The sequence below is a fragment of the Eleutherodactylus coqui genome, chromosome 11 (assembly GCF_035609145.1).
Source record: "Eleutherodactylus coqui strain aEleCoq1 chromosome 11, aEleCoq1.hap1, whole genome shotgun sequence".
Taxonomy (NCBI): Eukaryota; Metazoa; Chordata; class Amphibia; order Anura; family Eleutherodactylidae; genus Eleutherodactylus; species Eleutherodactylus coqui.
Genome location: NC_089847.1, coordinates 161,593 through 183,646, shown reverse-complemented (window position 1 = coordinate 183,646; position 22,054 = coordinate 161,593). Strand labels below are relative to the sequence as shown.

At 36.4% G+C, this 22,054-nt stretch overlaps 1 protein-coding gene across 1 annotated transcript in view; it reads right to left on the bottom strand.

Annotated features, from left to right (window-relative positions):
- Positions 1 to 22,054, bottom strand: part of CDH16 (cadherin 16) — a 208,800-nt gene that overhangs the window by 182,927 nt on the left and 3,819 nt on the right. The window contains exon 2 of the mRNA XM_066583811.1: positions 10,735 to 10,875. Within this exon, the coding sequence (XP_066439908.1) occupies positions 10,735 to 10,875 (141 nt within the window). The remainder of the gene's footprint in view (positions 1 to 10,734; positions 10,876 to 22,054) is intronic.

The following is a 22,054-nucleotide window of genomic DNA, read 5'->3' as shown; positions in this document are numbered from 1 at the left end:
AAGAATATAACTACTATAATACTGCCCCCTATGTACAAGAATATAACTACTATAATACTGCTCCCTATGTACAAGAATATAACTACTATAATACTGCCTCCTATATACAAGAATATAACTACTATAATACTGCCTCCTATGTACAAGAATATAACTACTATAATACTGCTCCCTATGTACAAGAATATAACTACTATAATACTGCCCCCTATGTACAAGAATATAACTACTATAATACTGCCCCCTATGTACAAGAATATAACTATTATAATACTGCCCCCTATGTACAAGAATATAACTACTATAATACTGCTCCCTATGTACAAGAATATAACTACTATAATACTGCCTCCTATGTACAAGAATATAACTACTATAATACTGCTCCCTATGTACAAGAATATAACTACTATAATACTGCCTCCTATATACAAGAATATAACTACTGTAATACTTCCCCTCTATGTAAAAGAATATAACTACTATAATACTGCTCCCTATGTACAAGAATATAACTACTATAATACTGCTCCTATGTACAAGAATATAACTACTACAATACTGCCCCCTATGTACAAGAATATAACTACTATAATACTGCCTCCTATATACAAGAATATAACTACTATAATACTGCCCCCTATGTACTAGAATATAACTACTATAATACTGCCTCCTATATACAAGAATATAACTACTATAATACTGCCCCCTATGTACAAGAATATAACTACTATAATGCTGCCCCCTATGTACAAGAATATAACTACTATAATACTGCTCCTATGTACAAGAATATAACTACTATAATACTGCCCCCTATGTACAAGAATATAACTACTATAATACTGCTCCCTATGTACAAGAATATAACTACTATAATACTGCCTCCTATGTACAAGAATATAACTGCTATAATACTTCCCCTATGTACAAGAATATAACTACTATAATACTGCCCCCTATGTACTAGAATATAACTACTATAATACTGCCTCCTATATACAAGAATATAACTACTATAATACTGCCCCCTATGTACAAGAATATAACTACTATAATACTGCCCACTATGTACAAGAATATAACTACTATAATACTGCCCCCCTATGTACAAGAATATAACTACTATAATACTGCTCCTATGTTCAAGAATATAACCACTATAGTACTGCCGCATATGTATAAGAATATAACTACTATAATGCTGCTCTTATGTACAAGAATAAACCTACTATAATACTGCACCTATGTACAAGAATATAACTTCTATAATACTGCCTCCTTTATACAAGAATATAACTACTATATTAATGCCTCCTATATACAAGAATATAACTACTATAATACAGCCCCCTATGTACAAGAATATAACTACTATAATACTGCCCCCTATGTACAAGAATATAACTACTGTAATACTGCCCCCTATGTACAAGAATATAACTACTATACTACTGCCTCCTATATACAAGAATATAACTACTATAATACTGCCCCCTATATACAAGAATATAACTACTATAATACTGCTCCTATGTACAAGAATATATCTACTATAATACTGCCCCCTAAGTACAAGAATATAACTACTATAATACTGCCTCCTATGTACAAGAATATATCTACTATAATACTGCCCCCTATGTACAAGAATATAACTACTATAATACTGCCTCCTTTGTACAAGAATATAACTACTATAATACTGCCCCCTATGTACAAGAATATAACTACTATAATACTGCCTCCTATATACAAGAATATAACTACTATAATACTGCCCCCTATGTACAAGAATATAACTACTATAATACTGCCCCCTATGTACAAGAATATAACTACTATAATACTGCCCCTTATGTACAAGAATATAACTACTATAATACTGCCCCCTATGTACAAGAATTTAACTACTATAATAATGCCCCCTATGTACAAGAATATAACTACTATAATACTACCTCCTATATACAAGAATATAACTACTATAATACTGCCCCCTATGTACAAGAATATAACTACTATAATACTGTTCCTCATGTACAAGAATTTAACTACTATAATACTGCCCCCTATGTACAAGAATATAACTACTATAATACTGCCCTCTATGTACAAGAATATAAATACTTTAATACAGCCCCCTATGTACAAGAATATAACTACTATAATACTGCTCCTATGTACAAGAATATATCTACTATAATACTGCCCCTATGTACAAGAATATAACTACTATAATACTGCTCCTATGTACAAGAATATAACTACTATAATACTGCCCCCTATGTACAAGAATATAACTATTATAATACTGCCCCCTATGTACAAGAATATAACTACTATAATACTGCCCCCTATGTACAAGAATATAACTACTATAATACTGCCCCCTATGTACAAGAATATAACTACTATAATACTACCCCCTATGTACAAGAATATAACTACTATAATACTGCCCCCTATGTACAAGAATATAACTACTATAATACTGCTCATATGTACAAGAATATAACTACTATAATACTGCCCCCTATGTACAAGAATATAACTACTATAATACTGCCCCCTATGTACAAGAATATAACTACTATAATACTGCCCCCTATGTACAAGAATATAACTACTATAATACTGCCCCCTATGTACAAGAATATAACTACTATAATACTGCCTCCTATGTACAAGAATATAACTACTATAATACTGCTCCCTATGTACAAGAATATAACTACTATAATACTGCCCCCTATGTATAAGAATATAACTAGTATAATAATGCCTCCTATATACAAGAATATAACTACTATAATACTGCCCCCTATGTACAAGAATATAACTACTATAATACTGCCCCCTATGTACAAGAATATAACTACTAGAATACTGCCCCCTATGTACAAGAATATAACTACTATTATACTGCCTCCTATATACAAGAATATAACTACTATAATACTGCCTCCTATGTACAAGAATATAACTACTATAATACTGCCTCCTATGTACAAGAATATAACTACTATTATACTGCCCCGTATGTACAAGAATATATCTACTATAATACTGCCCCCTATGTACAAGAATATAACTACTATAATACTGCCTCCTATGTACAAGAATATAACTACTATAATACTGCCTCCTATGTACAAGAATATAACTACTATAATACTGCCCCATATGTACAAGAATATATCTACTATAATACTGCCCCCTATGTACAAGAATATAACTACTATAATACTGCCTCCTATGTACAAGAATATAACTACTATAATACTGCCCCGTATGTACAAGAATATAACTACTATAATACTGCCCCCTATGTACAAGAATATAACTACTATAATACTGCTCATATGTACAAGAATATAACTACTATAATACTGCCCCCTATGTACAAGAATATAACTACTATAATACTGCCCCCTATGTACAAGAATATAACTACTATAATACTGCCCCCTATGTACAAGAATATAACTACTGTAATACTGCCCCCTATGTACAAGAATATAACTACTATACTACTGCCTCCTATATACAAGAATATAACTACTATAATACTGCCCCGTATATACAAGAATATAACTACTATAATACTGCTCCTATGTACAAGAATATATCTACTATAATACTGCCCCCTATGTACAAGAATATAACTACTATAATACTGCCTCCTATGTACAAGAATATATCTACTATAATACTGCCCCCTATGTACAAGAATATAACTACTATAATACTGCCTCCTTTGTACAAGAATATAACTACTATAATACTGCCCCCTATGTACAAGAATATAACTACTATAATACTGCCTCCTATATACAAGAATATAACTACTATAATACTGCCCCCTATGTACAAGAATATAACTACTATAATACTGCCCCCTATGTACATGAATATAACTACTATAATACTGCCCCTTATGTACAAGAATATAACTACTATAATACTGCCCCCTATGTACAAGAATTTAACTACTATAATAATGCCCCCTATGTACAAGAATATAACTACTATAATACTACCTCCTATATACAAGAATATAACTACTATAATACTGCCCCCTATGTACAAGAATATAACTACTATAATACTGTTCCTCATGTACAAGAATTTAACTACTATAATACTGCCCCCTATGTACAAGAATATAACTACTATAATACTGCCCTCTATGTACAAGAATATAAATACTTTAATACTGCCCCCTATGTACAAGAATATAACTACTATAATACTGCTCCTATGTACAAGAATATATCTACTATAATACTGCCCCTATGTACAAGAATATAACTACTATAATACTGCTCCTATGTACAAGAATATAACTACTATAATACTGCCCCCTATGTACAAGAATATAACTATTATAATACTGCCCCCTATGTACAAGAATATAACTACTATAATACTGCCCCCTATGTACAAGAATATAACTACTATAATGCTGCCCCCTATGTACAAGAATATAACTACTATAATACTGCTCCTATGTACAAGAATATAACTACTATAATACTGCCCCCTATGTACAAGAATATAACTACTATAATACTGCTCCCTATGTACAAGAATATAACTACTATAATACTGCCTCCTATGTACAAGAATATAACTGCTATAATACTTCCCCTATGTACAAGAATATAACTACTATAATACTGCCCCCTATGTACTAGAATATAACTACTATAATACTGCCTCCTATATACAAGAATATAACTACTATAATACTGCCCCCTATGTACAAGAATATAACTACTATAATACTGCCCACTATGTACAAGAATATAACTACTATAATACTGCCCCCCTATGTACAAGAATATAACTACTATAATACTGCTCCTATGTTCAAGAATATAACCACTATAGTACTGCCGCATATGTATAAGAATATAACTACTATAATGCTGCTCTTATGTACAAGAATAAACCTACTATAATACTGCACCTATGTACAAGAATATAACTTCTATAATACTGCCTCCTTTATACAAGAATATAACTACTATATTAATGCCTCCTATATACAAGAATATAACTACTATAATACAGCCCCCTATGTACAAGAATATAACTACTATAATACTGCCCCCTATGTACAAGAATATAACTACTGTAATACTGCCCCCTATGTACAAGAATATAACTACTATACTACTGCCTCCTATATACAAGAATATAACTACTATAATACTGCCCCCTATATACAAGAATATAACTACTATAATACTGCTCCTATGTACAAGAATATATCTACTATAATACTGCCCCCTAAGTACAAGAATATAACTACTATAATACTGCCTCCTATGTACAAGAATATATCTACTATAATACTGCCCCCTATGTACAAGAATATAACTACTATAATACTGCCTCCTTTGTACAAGAATATAACTACTATAATACTGCCCCCTATGTACAAGAATATAACTACTATAATACTGCCTCCTATATACAAGAATATAACTACTATAATACTGCCCCCTATGTACAAGAATATAACTACTATAATACTGCCCCCTATGTACAAGAATATAACTACTATAATACTGCCCCTTATGTACAAGAATATAACTACTATAATACTGCCCCCTATGTACAAGAATTTAACTACTATAATAATGCCCCCTATGTACAAGAATATAACTACTATAATACTACCTCCTATATACAAGAATATAACTACTATAATACTGCCCCCTATGTACAAGAATATAACTACTATAATACTGTTCCTCATGTACAAGAATTTAACTACTATAATACTGCCCCCTATGTACAAGAATATAACTACTATAATACTGCCCTCTATGTACAAGAATATAAATACTTTAATACAGCCCCCTATGTACAAGAATATAACTACTATAATACTGCTCCTATGTACAAGAATATATCTACTATAATACTGCCCCTATGTACAAGAATATAACTACTATAATACTGCTCCTATGTACAAGAATATAACTACTATAATACTGCCCCCTATGTACAAGAATATAACTATTATAATACTGCCCCCTATGTGCAAGAATATAACTACTATAATACTGCCCCCTATGTACAAGAATATAACTACTATAATACTGCCCCCTATGTACAAGAATATAACTACTATAATACTACCCCCTATGTACAAGAATATAACTACTATAATACTGCCCCCTATGTACAAGAATATAACTACTATAATACTGCTCATATGTACAAGAATATAACTACTATAATACTGCCCCCTATGTACAAGAATATAACTACTATAATACTGCCCCCTATGTACAAGAATATAACTACTATAATACTGCCCCCTATGTACAAGAATATAACTACTATAATACTGCCCCCTATGTACAAGAATATAACTACTATAATACTGCCTCCTATGTACAAGAATATAACTACTATAATACTGCTCCCTATGTACAAGAATATAACTACTATAATACTGCCCCCTATGTATAAGAATATAACTACTATAATAATGCCTCCTATATACAAGAATATAACTACTATAATACTGCCCCCTATGTACAAGAATATAACTACTATAATACTGCCCCCTATGTACAAGAATATAACTACTAGAATACTGCCCCCTATGTACAAGAATATAACTACTATTATACTGCCTCCTATATACAAGAATATAACTACTATAATACTGCCTCCTATGTACAAGAATATAACTACTATAATACTGCCTCCTATGTACAAGAATATAACTACTATTATACTGCCCCGTATGTACAAGAATATATCTACTATAATACTGCCCCCTATGTACAAGAATATAACTACTATAATACTGCCTCCTATGTACAAGAATATAACTACTATAATACTGCCTCCTATGTACAAGAATATAACTACTATAATACTGCCCCATATGTACAAGAATATATCTACTATAATACTGCCCCCTATGTACAAGAATATAACTACTATAATACTGCCTCCTATGTACAAGAATATAACTACTATAATACTGCCCCGTATGTACAAGAATATAACTACTATAATACTGCCCCCTATGTACAAGAATATAACTACTATAATACTGCTCATATGTACAAGAATATAACTACTATAATACTGCCCCCTATGTACAAGAATATAACTACTATAATACTGCCCCCTATGTACAAGAATATAACTACTATAATACTGCCCCCTATGTACAAGAATATAACTACTGTAATACTGCCCCCTATGTACAAGAATATAACTACTATACTACTGCCTCCTATATACAAGAATATAACTACTATAATACTGCCCCGTATATACAAGAATATAACTACTATAATACTGCTCCTATGTACAAGAATATATCTACTATAATACTGCCCCCTATGTACAAGAATATAACTACTATAATACTGCCTCCTATGTACAAGAATATATCTACTATAATACTGCCCCCTATGTACAAGAATATAACTACTATAATACTGCCTCCTTTGTACAAGAATATAACTACTATAATACTGCCCCCTATGTACAAGAATATAACTACTATAATACTGCCTCCTATATACAAGAATATAACTACTATAATACTGCCCCCTATGTACAAGAATATAACTACTATAATACTGCCCCCTATGTACAAGAATATAACTACTATAATACTGCCCCTTATGTACAAGAATATAACTACTATAATACTGCCCCCTATGTACAAGAATTTAACTACTATAATAATGCCCCCTATGTACAAGAATATAACTACTATAATACTACCTCCTATATACAAGAATATAACTACTATAATACTGCCCCCTATGTACAAGAATATAACTACTATAATACTGTTCCTCGTGTACAAGAATTTAACTACTATAATACTGCCCCCTATGTACAAGAATATAACTACTATAATACTGCCCTCTATGTACAAGAATATAAATACTTTAATACTGCCCCCTATGTACAAGAATATAACTACTATAATACTGCTCCTATGTACAAGAATATATCTACTATAATACTGCCCCTATGTACAAGAATATAACTACTATAATACTGCTCCTATGTACAAGAATATAACTACTATAATACTGCCCCCTATGTACAAGAATATAACTATTATAATACTGCCCCCTATGTACAAGAATATAACTACTATAATACTGCCCCCTATGTACAAGAATATAACTACTATAATACTGCCCCCTATGTACAAGAATATAACTACTATAATACTACCCCCTATGTACAAGAATATAACTACTATAATACTGCCCCCTATGTACAAGAATATAACTACTATAATACTGCTCATATGTACAAGAATATAACTACTATAATACTGCCCCCTATGTACAAGAATATAACTACTATAATACTGCCCCCTATGTACAAGAATATAACTACTATAATACTGCCCCCTATGTACAAGAATATAACTACTATAATACTGCCCCCTATGTACAAGAATATAACTACTATAATACTGCCTCCTATGTACAAGAATATAACTACTATAATACTGCTCCCTATGTACAAGAATATAACTACTATAATACTGCCCCCTATGTATAAGAATATAACTACTATAATAATGCCTCCTATATACAAGAATATAACTACTATAATACTGCCCCCTATGTACAAGAATATAACTACTATAATACTGCCCCCTATGTACAAGAATATAACTACTAGAATACTGCCCCCTATGTACAAGAATATAACTACTATTATACTGCCTCCTATATACAAGAATATAACTACTATAATACTGCCTCCTATGTACAAGAATATAACTACTATAATACTGCCTCCTATGTACAAGAATATAACTACTATTATACTGCCCCGTATGTACAAGAATATATCTACTATAATACTGCCCCCTATGTACAAGAATATAACTACTATAATACTGCCTCCTATGTACAAGAATATAACTACTATAATACTGCCTCCTATGTACAAGAATATAACTACTATAATACTGCCCCATATGTACAAGAATATATCTACTATAATACTGCCCCCTATGTACAAGAATATAACTACTATAATACTGCCTCCTATGTACAAGAATATAACTACTATAATACTGCCCCGTATGTACAAGAATATATCTACTATAATACTGCCCCCTATGTACAATAATATAACTACTATAATCCTGCCTCCTATGTACAAGAATATAACTACTATAATACTGCCCCCTATGTACAAAAATATAACTACTATAATACTGCCCCCTATAAACAAGAATATATCTACTATAATACTGCTCCTATGTACAAGAATATAACTACTATAATACTGCCCCCTATGTACAAGAATATAACTACTATAATACTGCCTCCTATGTACAAGAATATAACTACTATAATACTGCCTCCTATATACAAGAATATAACTACTATAATACTGCCCCCTATGTACAAAAATATAACTACAATAATACTGCCCCCTATGTACAAGAATATATTTACTATAATACTGCTCCTATGTACAAGAATATAACTACTATAATACTGCCTCCTATGAACATGAATATAACTACTATAATACTGCCCCCTATGTACAATAATATAACTACTATAATACTGCCCCCTATGTACAAGAATATAACTACTATAATACTGCCCCCTATGTACAAGAATATAACTACTATAATACTGCTCCTATGTACAAGAATATAACTACTATAATACTGCTACTATGTACAAGAATATAACTACTATAATACTGCCCCCTATGTACAAGAATATAACTACTATAATACTGCTCCTATGTACAAGAATATAACTACTATAATACTGCTACTATGTACAAGAATATAACTACTATAATACTGCCCGCTATGTACAAGAATATAACTACTATAATACTGCTCCTATGTACAAGAATATAACTACTATAATACTGCTACTATGTACAAGAATATAACTACTATAATACTGCCCCCTATGTACAAGAATATAACTACTATAATACTGCCCTCTATGTACAAGAATATAACTACTATAATACTGCATCCTATGTACAAGAATATAACTACTATAATACTGCTCCTATGTACAAGAATATAACTACTATAATACTGCTACTATGTACAAGAATATAACTACTATAATACTGCCCCCTATGTACAAGAATATAACTACTATAATACTGCTCCTATGTACAAGAATATAACTACTATAATACTGCCCTCTATGTACAAGAATATAACTACTATAATACTGCTCCTATGTACAAGAATATAACTACTATAATATTGCCTCTAAATCTTGCTGAGATTATGGCTTCTGAATACAATATTGTATATCTGACGACTAGAGATGAGTGAGCATACTCGGTAAGGCAAACTGCTTGAGTGAATAGTGCCTTATTTGAGTAGCTGCCCGCTCGTCTCTAAAGATTCGGTTGCCGGTGCGGGTGGCAGGTGAGTTGCGGCAGTGAGCAGGGGGAGCGGGGGGAAGAGAGGGAGAGAGAGATCTCCCCTCCGTTCCTCCCCGCCCCCTGACAGCACCCGAATCTTTAGAGACGAGCGGGCAGGTACTCGAATAAGGCACTACTGGAAGTTTGCCTTATTGAGTATGCTCGCTCATCTCTACTGACGACCCGTTGTTCATTCACTTATTTCCCATTTTGTCTGTAGAGAGTATTTTATTTCTGTGTGGGTCTGTAAATGGCTGCACTTGTTTGATGACTATATTTTGGCCGCTGTCTCACCGTCACAGTGTAGGAGTCCTTGTTTTCCCGATCAAAGGGTTTGAGTGCACATAAAAATCCTGAGTCTCGATCCAACTGATATATTCCTTCATCGTCTCCAGCCAGCTCCGCGGTATATGGAACATCTGCTCCCAGCTCTATCTAAAAGGTAATTCACTGCAAGGTTAATTGAAAGAATATGTTTGGCAAGGAGCAAGATCACTGGCAGGCATCTAGTGAGAAGACAACATGTCCGCGAGTGTGTGGCATTAACGCATGATAATACATTTACAGTAGCTACAAATATATTTAACAGAGAGGAATTCTGGGCCCAACTCAGGGGAACCGATCAAATGTTGCAAAATCAGGATTATTAATAAACACTTGGAAAGTTTACAATGTAAATCTTGACTGTGGCTGATTGGAAAGGATTTCTGGCCAGCAATGCCGCTCTAAGGGCTCATTCCTACAGGCTTATTTGCTGTCTGTATTCAGTCCGTAATTTTTATTGACTGAATTACATTGGTGTGTTTAGGTGTGTTTTATTTACGTGGACCAATTTTGTGACTAAAATATAAATCATATCATGTCCAAAAACAATGTGCGTAAAAATAACACAGTGTACATACATTGGCATCCATGTTTATTGTGGGGGAAGGGGGTTTGCTTTGGCTTGTGATCACTTGGACCTTCTTGTGAATATGAGAAACAGATGAAACATAGAAATACAAAATACACATATGCACCAAAACCGCATAGACAAAAACAGTGAAAAGGGTGTGTTTTTTCACGGATTAAAATTTACACACGCAATACATAAAGAATCGAACCCACTGATGTCAATGAGTTAGTCCACATTCTCCAGTTTTACATGTGCATTCTGCACAGAAAGAAAATAGAACGCCTTTTATTTTTCTGCATATTTGCAAACCAAAGGTCCCCATAGAGGTGTATGGTGGTGAGTAAATGCACACACAATATGCAAGGCGATGCGTGACACACTGCGCAATTTTATGGGAAAAAGAACACATTTGGATTAGACTAATTAGCCATTTAAATCGGGGGTGCTAGTCTGCGGCGCACAAATGAGCATGTCCTGCATGCGCAAAAAGTACAGTAAAATACATCAATACGCGCACAAAAAAAGACTTTTTCATAGCGCAGATACATTGTGCTAAGGCCCTTCTACGGGCTTTTTTGAGCGCAGCGTATTTATACACGCAAAAAAATGCAAAAAGGCCCATCGTTTAGATGTGCGAATATGCAGGTTTACCATTAGCATCAATCCTCTATTTTGGAACAGAATACATACCAAAATAAGACATGTTGCTCCATTGTTAAAACAGAGTGTCAGTGTTCAGCTATAGTGCGCCTCAATTGGTGATTATCATATATATATATATATACACACCTTATTACAATTGCAAGAAAATAGTAAAGATCTCTTTGGCATTATCAATAGTTTGGGGCTATGGTAGAGAGGGTATCATGGTTTGAGGCTGATTTACTCCTCGGGGCCTGGACACCTTGTGATTATTAAGGGAACAACAAATTTTAAGGTAGATCAGAAAATCTTACCGAAAAATGTAATGGCGATTGTCCAGAACCTCAAGCTGAGGAGACGTTGGGTGATGGAAAAAGACAGAAACCCAAAGCGCACAAATAACCAACTAAAGGATGATTTATAAAACAAATAGTGATAAACTGAAAATTTGCAGGGAGGAATGTTCCGAAATTCATCCAATGTTTTTTTATAGCTTCAGGAAACATTTTGTGGAGCTGATTGTTGCTAAAGGGGCATCTAAAGGTCATTAAATTCTAGGGATGACTTAATTTTTCTTTGTGCACTGTGGTTGATGAACACTAACAACTCTTTGTGTATTATTAGTCATATTGTTGTTTTTTTCTATAATTGTGACATGAATACAATAAAATCACATTTAATTAGAAATAAATGCAAAAATTCTGAGAATTATAAGGGAAGCAGTTACTTTTTCTTGCAATTGTACATACAAATACTTGTGCAACAAGGTATCGAAACTCAATGGTCCAATCATCAATGTGCTTTACCCTTCACAAGTTCTGCCAGGTGGTTGCTGCACTATAAAAATAAGGTCTGTTGCTAAAATCTATATATATAAAGACGAAAGCCATCACTGACTGACTGACTCACTGACTGACTGACTGACTCACTGACTGACTGACTCGCCAAAAGTTCTCCAACTTCCCGATGTCGTAGAAATATGTAATTTGGCACAAGCATAGATTATCTTCATAATAGGAAAAGCAATTGGGTCCAAACTCGATTATTCAATTCTAGCGCAAAAGAATTGGCGTCGAAATTTTACGTACGTAATCTAAATCTGTGACTTCCCAATGCCATAGAAACTTAAAATTTGGCACGAGCATTGATTATGTCATAAATAGGAAAAGTTAATGGGTCCCAACATGATTATTCAATACTATGCGCAAAAGAATTAGCGTCCAAATTTTACGTACGGAATCTAATTCTCTCACTTCCCGGTGTTATAGAAACTCGAAATTTGGCAGGAGCATTGATTATGTCATAAATAGGAAAAGCTAATGGGTCCCAACTCGATTATTCAATTCTATGCGCAAAAAAATTAGCGTCCAAATTTTACGTACGGAATCTAATTTTCTCACTTTCCGGTGTCATAGAAACGTGAAATTTGGCACGAGCATTGATTATGTCATAAATAGGAAAAGTTCATAGGTCCCAACTCGATTATTCAATTCTAGCGCAAAAGAATTGGCGTCAAAATTTTACGTGCGGAATGTAGTTTTTTCACTTTCCGGTGTCATAGAAACGGGAAATTTGGCACGAGCATTGATTATGTCATAAATAGCCAAAGCTAATGGGTCCCAACTGCATTATTCAATTCTATGCGCAAAAGAATTAGCATCCAAATTTTACGTACATAATCTAAATCTCTCACTTCCCAATGTGATAGAAACATGAAATTTGGCACGAGCATTGATTATGTCATAAATAGGTAAAGCTAATGGGTCCCAACTCCATTATTCAATTCTATGCGCAAAAGAATTAGCGTCCAAATTTTACGTGCGGAATGTAATTTCTTCACTTTCCGGTGTCATAGAAACAGGAAATTTGGCACGAGCATTGATTATGTCATAAATAGTAAAAGCTAATGGGTCCCAACTTGATTATTCAATTCTATGCGCAAAAGAATTAGCGTCCAAATTTTACGTACGGAATCTAATTTTCTCACTTTCCGGTGTCATAGAAACGTGAAATTTGGCACGAGCATTGATTATGTCATAAATAGGAAAAGTTCATAGGTCCCAACTCGATTATTCAATTCTATGTGCAAAAGAATTAGCATCCAAATTTTTCGTACGGAATCTAATTTACTCACTTTCCGGTGTCATAGAAACGTGAAATTTGGCACGAGCATTGATTATGTCATAAATAGGAAAAGCTAATGGGTCCCAACTCCATTATTCAATTCTATGCGCAAAAGAATTAGCGTCCAAATTTTACGTACATAATCCAAATCTCTCACTTCCCAATGTCATAGAAACATGAAATTTGGCACGGGCATTGATTATGTCATAAATATGAAAAGTTAATGGTTCCCGACTCGATTATTCAATTCTAAGCGCAAAAGAATTAGTGTCCAAATTTAATGTACGTAATCAAATTCTCTCACTTCCTGATGTCATTTTATATAAAGGAAACGTCGCATGGTTACCTCCCCGTGGTGTTTCCTGGGTAACGCAGAGAACTATGCAAAATGGTGAACATATGTTTTTCCTCAGTATCTCTAAAGTAACCACGACTTCATAAGATTTTCCGTGTGAACACCAGATAAACACCAGTACCAAATTAACTCGGGCGAAGCCGGGTATATCAGCTAGTAGTATATAAAGTAAAACTTGTTAACTCCTACTTTTGATGCCAGTGTTTCCTTCATGCACATCCCATCATGCTACACACTTCAGCTTGTGGTAATCCAAAGGGAAACAATTCTTCATTGATTGAATTTAAAGGGAGTATCTAGCTCCAATTTGTGACCTGTGTCACTGGAAAGGTGATAAATGCTACAGTAGATCTGTAGGGGTCGGACTTCTGAGAGCCCCACCAATCACCAGAACGGGGCAACTCTGTCCCAAAGCCATGTCTTGGAGGAGTTTGAGTGGTAGATTACATTCAAAATCTGAAGCACTGGCAGAAACAGATGAGCGCTTGGCTCTTTGCCATAGGCTTTGAATAGAGCAATAATATGCATACTTGACTACCGCTCTGTTCAAACTACTCCTAGCTACAGTCCTGCACTGGAAGAGGGACCAGCGTCACTCATCATTGCGATTGTAGTCTGAGCATTCAGACACCCATCAATCTAGCTGTAAGGACTTGAATCCTCAAATTCCTGTGTCCCAGGCAGGGACTCTTCCCAGTGAGCTATTCCTCCTGTTAACAGCTTTCTGCTGAACTTTGTTCCCGGTTCTTTGCTGCGGCTTCTGGTCCTGAGGAGGCTCCACCTAGTTTTCAATAATTAGTCTGGCTATTTAAACCTGGTCCTGGCACGCCTCCCTTGCGTGATTGTCGAGCCTTTACTCAGGCTCCCGTTCGTACCTGCTGCTTTCCTGTGATGCCTGCACCGTGAATAAACTGCGTTTGGTATCTGGCGACTGAGATCTCCTCTGCATACCATTCTAGTGGAATTTTTTGACTGTCTGACCTACTTTTGGATGTCAGTCATATCCAAGCCGATTTTTTTTTAGTCAATAACCTTTAATACTTCAAGTTTCTTCATATGCGTGATAAAAGGGAGTTAAGTCCGAAACGTTGCGAAAATTGTGTGCCTAATGTGAACATCTTGAGTTACCAAATAAACCTTAAGAGCATTTAAAAAAAACTACAGTGTGTGCTTTCCTACTGTTTATTTCTGATACTGCTTCCTGTGACCCCCAGCTTCCTCTGACTACGTACCTGACACTGTTCCTGCTTAGTTAGTCACAACCTGAGGACTCAGATCTGGACCCTTTTCCTTACACTAGCACTTATCTATTCAGTGGATGGGTAAAGATGACTTATGGCTGAATTACCTCCTTAAAGGGGTTCTGTCATTACAATCTGTATTTTTTTTCTCCAGTAAATCTGGCCCGCTGGCACAACCTGTGGTAAATAACACATATAAATAGTTTTTTTCAGAAGTAGTACTTACCTAGGCTTCATTTTTCACCTCCATGCTCTGTTTACATCTTCAGCCCCTCCTGCTAGGAGGTCATCTCCCAGCACCCCTTGCTGTGCTGACCACTTCTGCCCTCACAAAGCTACTTCCGCCCATCCAGTGCAGTGAATAGTCCTGCCTGCAGTCTACCAAAATCTGCTAGTGTTTCTCCCTGGGTCTCTGAACACCCAGAGTTTCCCAAGGGCCTCCAGATCTTCCCTGCAATCTCAAAGCAGTCACTCAAAGCAGTCACTCAAAGCAGTCACTCATAAAAATCACTCACAGTAGTCACTCCACATGGTAAAAACAGGAATATTCCCCATGCAATGTATTGTATGAGCGTATGTATATATACATTTATCTATGCGTATATGTATCAAGATGTGTGTGTATAGATATATGTATGTATGTGTGTGTGTGTGTGTATATATATATATATATATATATATATATATATACACATACATACACACACACACATAATATGTATAGTAATATATCTACACACTGCATAGGACATGTACGTTCCACGCTTACACCCATGTGCGGCTGCCCTCAGAGAGACAAAAAAGTGCACAAAAGTGTGCGCAACTGCACTTACATCTGTGTAAAGCTTGTCCTATTGTATGTATATATGTATGTCCTGTTGTACCGCCTCTAGCTTGGATACAAGATGTGGTACGGGGGCATGGAAGCTCTAGTACCCTGTTCTACTGCCTCTAGCTTGGATACAAGATGTGATACGGGGGGCATGAAGTCTCTAGTATCCCGTTGTACCACCTGTAGCTTAGATACAAGATGTGATACAGGCAGGCATGAAGGCTCTAGTATCCCATTGTACCACCTCTAGCTTGGATACAAGATGTGATACGGGTGGACATGGAGGCTCTAGTACCCTGTTGTACCACCTCTAGCTTGGATACAAGATGTGATACGGGTGGACATGGAGGCTCTAGTACCCTGTTGTACCACCTCTAGCTTGGATTCAAAATGCGAAACGGACGGGCATGGACGTTCTAGGACCCTGTTGTATTGCCTTTAGCTTGGATACAAGACGTGATATGGGTGGGCAAGCTGCCACTTGGGATGCATTATGCATTGACACTTGGGGGTCAGGATAACAGCATGCTGACAATAGAGGGCAATGTATAGCTTTATGTCTTTGGTGATGTTAAATTCATTCTCTGTGGCTGATCTTACACAAGTGAGCACTATATCAGCACGAGAAACTCAAACCAATATCTCGCATGGCAAATATGCGAGTGTGTCTGCCAGTGCAGTGCGCCTTGTAAGAACAATGCCTTGTGATGTGCGTATGTGTGTGTCATATATATACACATACATACATACATACAAACAAAAACACACACACACACTGCTGTAGGAGCAACTGTAAGAAACAAAATAAATGGTGGGAATACGGCGGCCGCCTGATCTTTCACGCACATAGTATTCATAGGGGAGGTCCTATATTTTCTCGGTCAAGTATTAACGAGAGAGAAACCACAGTAATCATAGGCTTAGTTTTGTCCCAATATACGGCCGTGACAATCATGGCCGCATAAGGGAAGAAAATTACATTCGCCTGAAACCGCCATATACACACACACAGACAAATAAAGCTAGATAGATATATGTGTGTATATACACGTAAACATATAGATGAATAGACGCGGATGGATAGACGGGCAGACGGATAGTTACAGATGGATAGATGGATAAATACAGATGCATAGAGAGATAAATGTAGACGGATAAATACAGACGGATAGACGGATAAATACAGACGGATAGACGGATAAATACAGACGGATAGACGGATAAATACAGACGGATAGACGGATAAATACAGACGGATAGACGGATAAATACAGACGGATAGACACAGACGGGTAGACTGATACAGATAGCATATATATGCATATAAATATATATATATATATATATATATATATATGCATATATGCTTTTTATATACTTTTATATATATATATATATATATATATATATATATATATATATATAAAGCATATATGTGTGTGCATATATATATATGCATATATATATATATATGCATATATATATATATATATATATATGCATATATACATATATATATATATATGCATATATATATATATATACACACACATATATGCATATATACATATATGCATGCATATATATATATATATGCATATATATATATATATATATATATATGCACACACACATATATATATGCATATATTTATATATGCACACACACATATATATATATGCATATATTTATATATGCACACATATATATATATATATATATGCATATATTTATATATGCACACATATATATATATATGCATATATTTATATATGCACACACATATATGCTTTTTTATATATATATACTTTTATATATATATATATATATATATTTATATTTATATTTATATAAATAAAATATATATATGCTTATATGCAGAAGCTTGCATTTCCATTGGCTAATAGAAATATATTCTGCCTGACAACAGTGTCAGGGATACATTTCTATTGGCCGAGAGGCAGCAGAAGCTTGCATTTCCATTGGCTAATAGAAATGTATTCTGCCTGACAACAGTGTCAGGGATACATTTCTATTGGCAGAGAGTGTGCACGTGTAACGTGCTCCCAGGCGTGCGCGAGCGCGCCGCAGACTCGCGCATGCGCAGTCGTGTGCCGCTGTCTCGCGCGTGCGCAGTCGTGCCGTTGTCTCGCGCGGCTACCTTCATTCCGCGCTTCCTCACAAGACAATGTACGCACACGTCACTAGTGACGTATGCGTACATTGACCTGAAGGAAGCGGAAGGTAGGCAGTGTACGCTTTTTGACCGGATGGAAGAAAATCGGGTGCTGGAGGTCACGTGACCGAATTGACAAGCGGCTCCAGGAGAAGATTTGGGATAAGAAGAAGAGGTAAGCAGGCTGCCTGGGGAGCAATAGGTAAGTATAAAATTTTTTGTTTTTAATGACAGAACCCCTTTAAGGGCTAAGTCACAGGGCGCCGATCCGCCCGTGTTTCAGGACGGGAAGACGGCAGCGTGAAACGAATCTCGGCACCTGCCGGAAAAAGAACATATGGCTGGCAATGGAGCTGGTCATGCGAAGATTCGTCCGCACGTGGTGCGGCCGTCTTCCCTTCCTGAAACACGGGCGGATCGGCGCCCGTGTGACTGAGCCCTAAATCTCTGCCATGTGCTTTGTTGCATAAACAAATACTTTACACCAAGAGAGTTGAGAAAATGGAAAATTACAGCTTTGCTTATGAAAGCTATCTGTGCTATTCTCCCTGGCACATGGTGGGCAGCCTTGACTCCAGGGTGAAACTCTCGGGCTGCTACTTCCTGCAATTTAATCACCATAATAAGATCAGCAAGATTTTGTAAATTTTTTGTCCTTTTGCACGTGTCACTACTTTTTGCTCTCACAACTTTTTTGCTCTCAAGAAGGTCAAGTTCTCTGATCACACATGTCCTCTGTTATCATTACCTTCCTTCAATGCTAATTGTCTGCTACAAAGAACTTGTGAATTTCCTACGCCTGACCTCTTACAAGAGAGCTGTAAATCAGCAGTGCTGCTGGGTGCTGGTAACTCACGTGGAACTGCGCTTGATAAAAATATAAATGGCAAAAACTTGCAAAGTACAACTTTTCTAATCAGGGGGTGAGAATCAGGTTAACTAATTCTAGTTTTAGGCTGACTTCACAAGGGCCGTGTACTTACGCTATGAGCTTTGCGTTTTTGTGCATGCCACTGCCTATTTTACTGGGTATTTGAGTATGCAACCATACAACCATGCTCCCATTGATGGCAATTAAATCAATGGATTCTATTCACTGCATATTGCTTACGCAAATTTTGCGTGTGCTATAAGCTGCTTAAAGGGATTGTCTCGCCAAAGCAAGTGGGGTTCAGCACTTCTGTATGGCCATATTAATGCACTTTGTAATATACATCGTGCATTAAATATGAGCCATACAGAAGTTATTCACTTACCTTTCCTGCACTGGCGTCCCCGTCTCCATGGCTCCGTCTAACTTCAGCGTCTAATCGCCCGATTAGACGCGCTTGCGCAGAAGGGTATTCTGCCTTCGGCTCGGTTTGGCAGCAACGGTGTTCTGGCTCCGCCCCCTTCTAAGCGTCATCGCGTAGCTCCGCCCCGTCACGTGTGCCGATTCCAGCCAATCAGGAGGCTGGAATCGGCACACATGATGGGGCGGAGCTACGCGATGTATATTATAAAGTGCATTAATATGGCCATACAGAAGTGCTGAACCCCACTTGCTTTCGCGAGACAACCCCTTTAAATACTTTGGTGTGAATAAACTCTTACATTTTAGCACTGGAAAGTGTTTGTCTTCAGACAACAGCGCAGACTGGAACTTGATAGAGTACCACTTACATTTAGGATAGCGCCTCACAGTGATGTCTTTCTCCTAGCAGCAATGATACAGATGTAGTTCTGCAGTACTGCCGCCTGCTTATGGTCTTCATTTGTACCCCTTGGGCTACTGGGTGCCACTGTCTAGAAGCCAGATTCCATCTCAGCTATTTGCAGGTGGATAGGACACAATGCTTCCTCTACTAACTGTTATGGTTAACTCATGTTGACTATTGAGATCCATAATAAAACAGCCTTAACACAGTTGTTTTTGGTGTAGAACAGGATTATTATGGTTCAAAAAGGTTTTCTCTGAATACGCCTTATAACACTGGAATAATCAAGCATTAGCACTATGTGCATAAATAGTGCCATACATATTGTCATGAATTGGAATGAAGCATAGGGAGCATGAAATCCAGGCTAAATCTAGTCTAACAAATCCATCAAAAGGCGCATAACTTTGAACAGGACTATTAGACCTATGTGCTGCACTGCTTTCTTACCTTAGTTAAGTACCAGGGAAAGGTACCTCTGTAATTTTCTGGAACTTTAATTCTTTTCACATAGGTGGAGGAAATGGTGACCTGGGGGTATAAAATAACCAGACAGTAATACCACAGTCGGGACAGAAATGCAATTCCTTTAACGGCCCCTGCACCCTTGGTTTTTTTTAACACTACGATACTGCTGCGTTTTTTTAACGTGATTGTCAATCGCAAAGCACAAACTTGTCCCATTGACAATCGCGTTAAAAAAACGCAGCAATATCGCAGCATTAAAAAAAACGCAAGTGTGCAGGGGTCCTAAAAGGGTTCTCTTGTAAAGCCTATTGGGGCATACACAGGTCATTCATCTGCCCAAGACCCCCTCTATGAGCTAGAACAGAGGCCTACCCTATAAAAGCACTCGTAGAAACTAAGAAAGCGGATGGCAGAAGATCACATGATCCATCTACTCGGCCCTTAGGTTATTTCTCTCTTAGGATAGATCTGTGCTTAGCCCAGAAACTTGAATTCATGCTTTGTTGACTTTCCAAGACAACGGCTGGAGGTTTGTTCCAAACATCTACTACTCTTTCAGTATTATATTTCCTGACATTGCTTCTGATCTTACCCTTCAAATAATCTTAGATTGTTGTCCCTTGTTGTCGAGTTTAACTTCTTGATAAAAAGGCTTCCCTCATAAACCTTATTTATACCTGTAACATATATAAAGGTTTCCATGATATCTCTCCACAGGGGGCAGTATTGGAGGGATCATCGTTACTTGTGGGGTACAATAGGGAGCAGAATAGAAGAGGTTACTAGTGGGGTTCTACGGAGATTAATATTGGAGGGGTTACTAGTAAGGTAGCACATGGGCAGCATTGGCGGACTCAACATTAATAGTGGGGTACACAGGGGTCAGTATTGGAGGGGGTCACTGTTGCTAGTGAGGGTACAAAAGGGGCAGTATTGCAGAGGTCACTAGTTGAGTACCACAGGGGGCAGTATTGCAGAGGTCACTAGTGGGTTACCACAGGGGGCAGTATTGCAGAGGTCACTAGTCGGGTACCGCAGGGGGCAGTATTGGAGGGGGTCACCATTACTAGTGGAGTACCACAAGGGGCAGTATTGGAGGGGTCACCAATACTAGTGGGGTGCCACGCGGGTCAATAGTGGAAAGGGGTAATAGTATGGTACTAAAAGGGGCAGTATTGGAGGG